This window comes from Parasteatoda tepidariorum, chromosome 10 (genome assembly GCF_043381705.1).
Source record: "Parasteatoda tepidariorum isolate YZ-2023 chromosome 10, CAS_Ptep_4.0, whole genome shotgun sequence".
NCBI lineage: Eukaryota > Metazoa > Arthropoda > Arachnida > Araneae > Theridiidae > Parasteatoda > Parasteatoda tepidariorum.
Genome location: NC_092213.1, coordinates 23,346,988 through 23,349,756, shown reverse-complemented (window position 1 = coordinate 23,349,756; position 2,769 = coordinate 23,346,988). Strand labels below are relative to the sequence as shown.

The 2,769-nt window shown below is 34.7% G+C and overlaps 1 protein-coding gene across 1 annotated transcript in view; it reads left to right on the top strand.

The window, feature by feature from the left end:
* The window catches only part of LOC107447137 (U20-hexatoxin-Hi1a), a gene marked incomplete in the record, with an annotated part of 9,228 nt that extends 7,306 nt beyond the window's left edge, over positions 1–1,922 (top strand). The window contains 1 exon segment of the mRNA XM_071187084.1: positions 1,652–1,922. Coding sequence (XP_071043185.1) covers positions 1,652–1,778 — 127 coding nt within the window.
* Positions 1,923–2,769: the final 847 nt, after the last annotated feature.

The following is a 2,769-nucleotide window of genomic DNA, read 5'->3' as shown; positions in this document are numbered from 1 at the left end:
AATTATTTTGACTAATCATTTAACATACAATTCAACAATAGTTAAATTTTTACTTAAAAGAACTTAACAAAATGAATCTTTTTTTTTAATGGCAGACGCTTGGAACTATTGTCCATTGGCTTCAGAAAGTGCCAGAACTGCTACCCTCTTCTCGTTACCCAGTGGGCACCTGTGGCTGCTCCATGGCTGTGGAGCAGCGTCGCCCATGTCACCCAACCACAAGCCCGTTTATTGGGCGGGTCACACATAAAGAAGAAAGGACATAGAACACAAAGAGAGAGAAAGAACATCCGTGCCCAGAGCGGGATTCGAACCCGCAGCCACTGGCTCCGCAGTCAGGCACGCTAATCGCTCGGCCACCTGGCCGGCTACAAAATGAATCTAAATAAATATTTAATGTATAATAAATTTTTTAACATTACTTAAATTATTGCTTGAGACAACCTAACAAAATTAATAAATAGCTATAGCGCTGCCAATGGATTGAATAATACAAGTTTATGGCGCCACATAAGAGAATAATCTGTACGGAGAGATTATAATAATTGGGTACCTGCAACTCGAGAAAAAGACGATCACTGATACACTGACACGTGACCTATGACCTCAGCACCAGATGATAATTTGTAAACAAGATGACGTGTTAAAGTCAAGGCATGTTTGCCCACATCTGTTAGAATGTTAATTCACGTGAAGTTAATTAAATACAACAGCGCATCGCTCATCGAATTTGTTAAAATATACTTTTTTTTCTTCTACATCTTTTTTCTCTTAGATTTATTATTGGTTTATGTATTTTATAGTAACCGAGATATATTTTTGTTTTTTGTGCTTGGTAACTTCGAGCTATAATTAGATTGTTTATGCTCTGCATGGATTTGTGCCTGTTCTTGTGTTAAGTAAGAAATATATAGTGAAAGAAATGAAATCTTTGTAAAAGAATATAGAATGTGTCTCTTAAGAGAATCGTGACTTGACTGACTTGGCTTACTCAAAATGGAATGGGAAACACAGTTGCAAATGGCCCCGTTTCAACAACCCATCAGAATCGAGATACTCACCTTAAGTCCCTTGCAAGTATCCCATTGCATTCAAACAAATTCGCACTTTTTCTTCTTCAAAAAGGATCATATTTTCTTTAGTATGTTCGTCCAACAAAGATTAATTCCTACCAGTATGAGATCTATATGCACATATTTAACAAGATCGAAAGGATTTTTTTATCGTATCCATGGACAATTAAATGGCCACGTGTGCCTTCAGAACTGTATCCACAAGCTCCAATACATCATTACTGTTGAGGATCTCACGAAGTTCTGAAGTCAGTGGCACCATACATATGGATTGTAAAACATATGGGGTAAGGGCTGGGCACTCGAGAATGTGATCCGGGGTAAGTTGGATATTTTGATACACTAAAATGCGCATTAAGCAACTGTAAATGCAGAACCAACCACCAGGGCAAAAGTTGTTTTGGGGAAAAAGCTTTCATTTTTGTCTATTTGTACTTTTGTACATTGTTGTACATTTTGCATATTTATTCATTTTAATAAAGGAGCACTGTACTTCACTCTCAATACTAGATGGAAAAAAAATATTATAATTTTGTTTGCTTCTCTTTTTCAGCTGCTCAGCCATGTCATGTTCCGACATGTGACCGATCAGGCAAATACCACAAGAAGCAATGCTGTGAGACAACCAGAAAATGCCACTGTGTCGATGCAGTTACTGGGCAAAAGAAAACTCAGCCGACATCTGACACAAACCTTGTCTGTTAATTAATTACCATTCCGTGGCAGGAATGGTCTTTTCGACCTGCATCGCTTACAACTGAAATGTTACTACCTGTTATTGTATTGAAAAATAGTTTTAAACAATCAATTTGAAATTAAAATGTTTTATGAATAAACATTTCTAATGTATGTTTGTGCATTTCATTTCTTCAACTACTTTGTTTGAGTCCACTATTCAAGAATGAGTCTGAGATATGATTAAGCTTCAGTGTGTAACAAAAAAACAAACAAACAAATTGGTTTTAATAGCAAGCAAAGCAAGCTTTGTGGTCACAAAGCTACCGATGAATGAGAAGGAAAAGAAAGGAACTTATGAGTTAAAGACCTCTTTTAGAATGTTGAAAAAAGAATTTTTTTTATCTTGTTTTGCTTTGCTTAAAATGGTTCGCCAAAATGTTAAGATCAGGAAAATAGCTAAGTACATTGAGGGAAAAAAATGGTCAAAACTGCCAAAATATTAGAGACAATGATAACATTTATCGTTTTTTTGGCTCTTTTGGCAGAATAAAAACATTTAAAAAAAAAACTAAGGAATTCTTTAAAAAAAAAACGAATTAGGAATTAATTAAGAAAAAAAGAATTTAAGGAAAAGAAGTTTTCAAAATTAGACTAAAGGAATTTGAAAACTAACAACTAATGCGTATGTAGAATATTTTCGGGGAAAGATCAGATCAAACGGATTGAGAATTGCATAGCAATGTACCGTACATCGCTAGAGGCAACTCCCCATTATGGGCTGGCTGCTCGAGAGCATTTGAAACGATATTTTTATTTTTCTAACCTATTTTAATTTCATGTTTTCTAGTAATAATTGGTTAACATGAAATTCAAACTGGCCCAGATATGTTTTATGTATGTAATATAGGATTTAACAACTATTATTTTGAACTCGGCAAATTGATCAAATATTTAATATAAAGCTATCGTGAGCTATCCTTACAACCTAAAGAGTATATATATATATATATCACCCTGA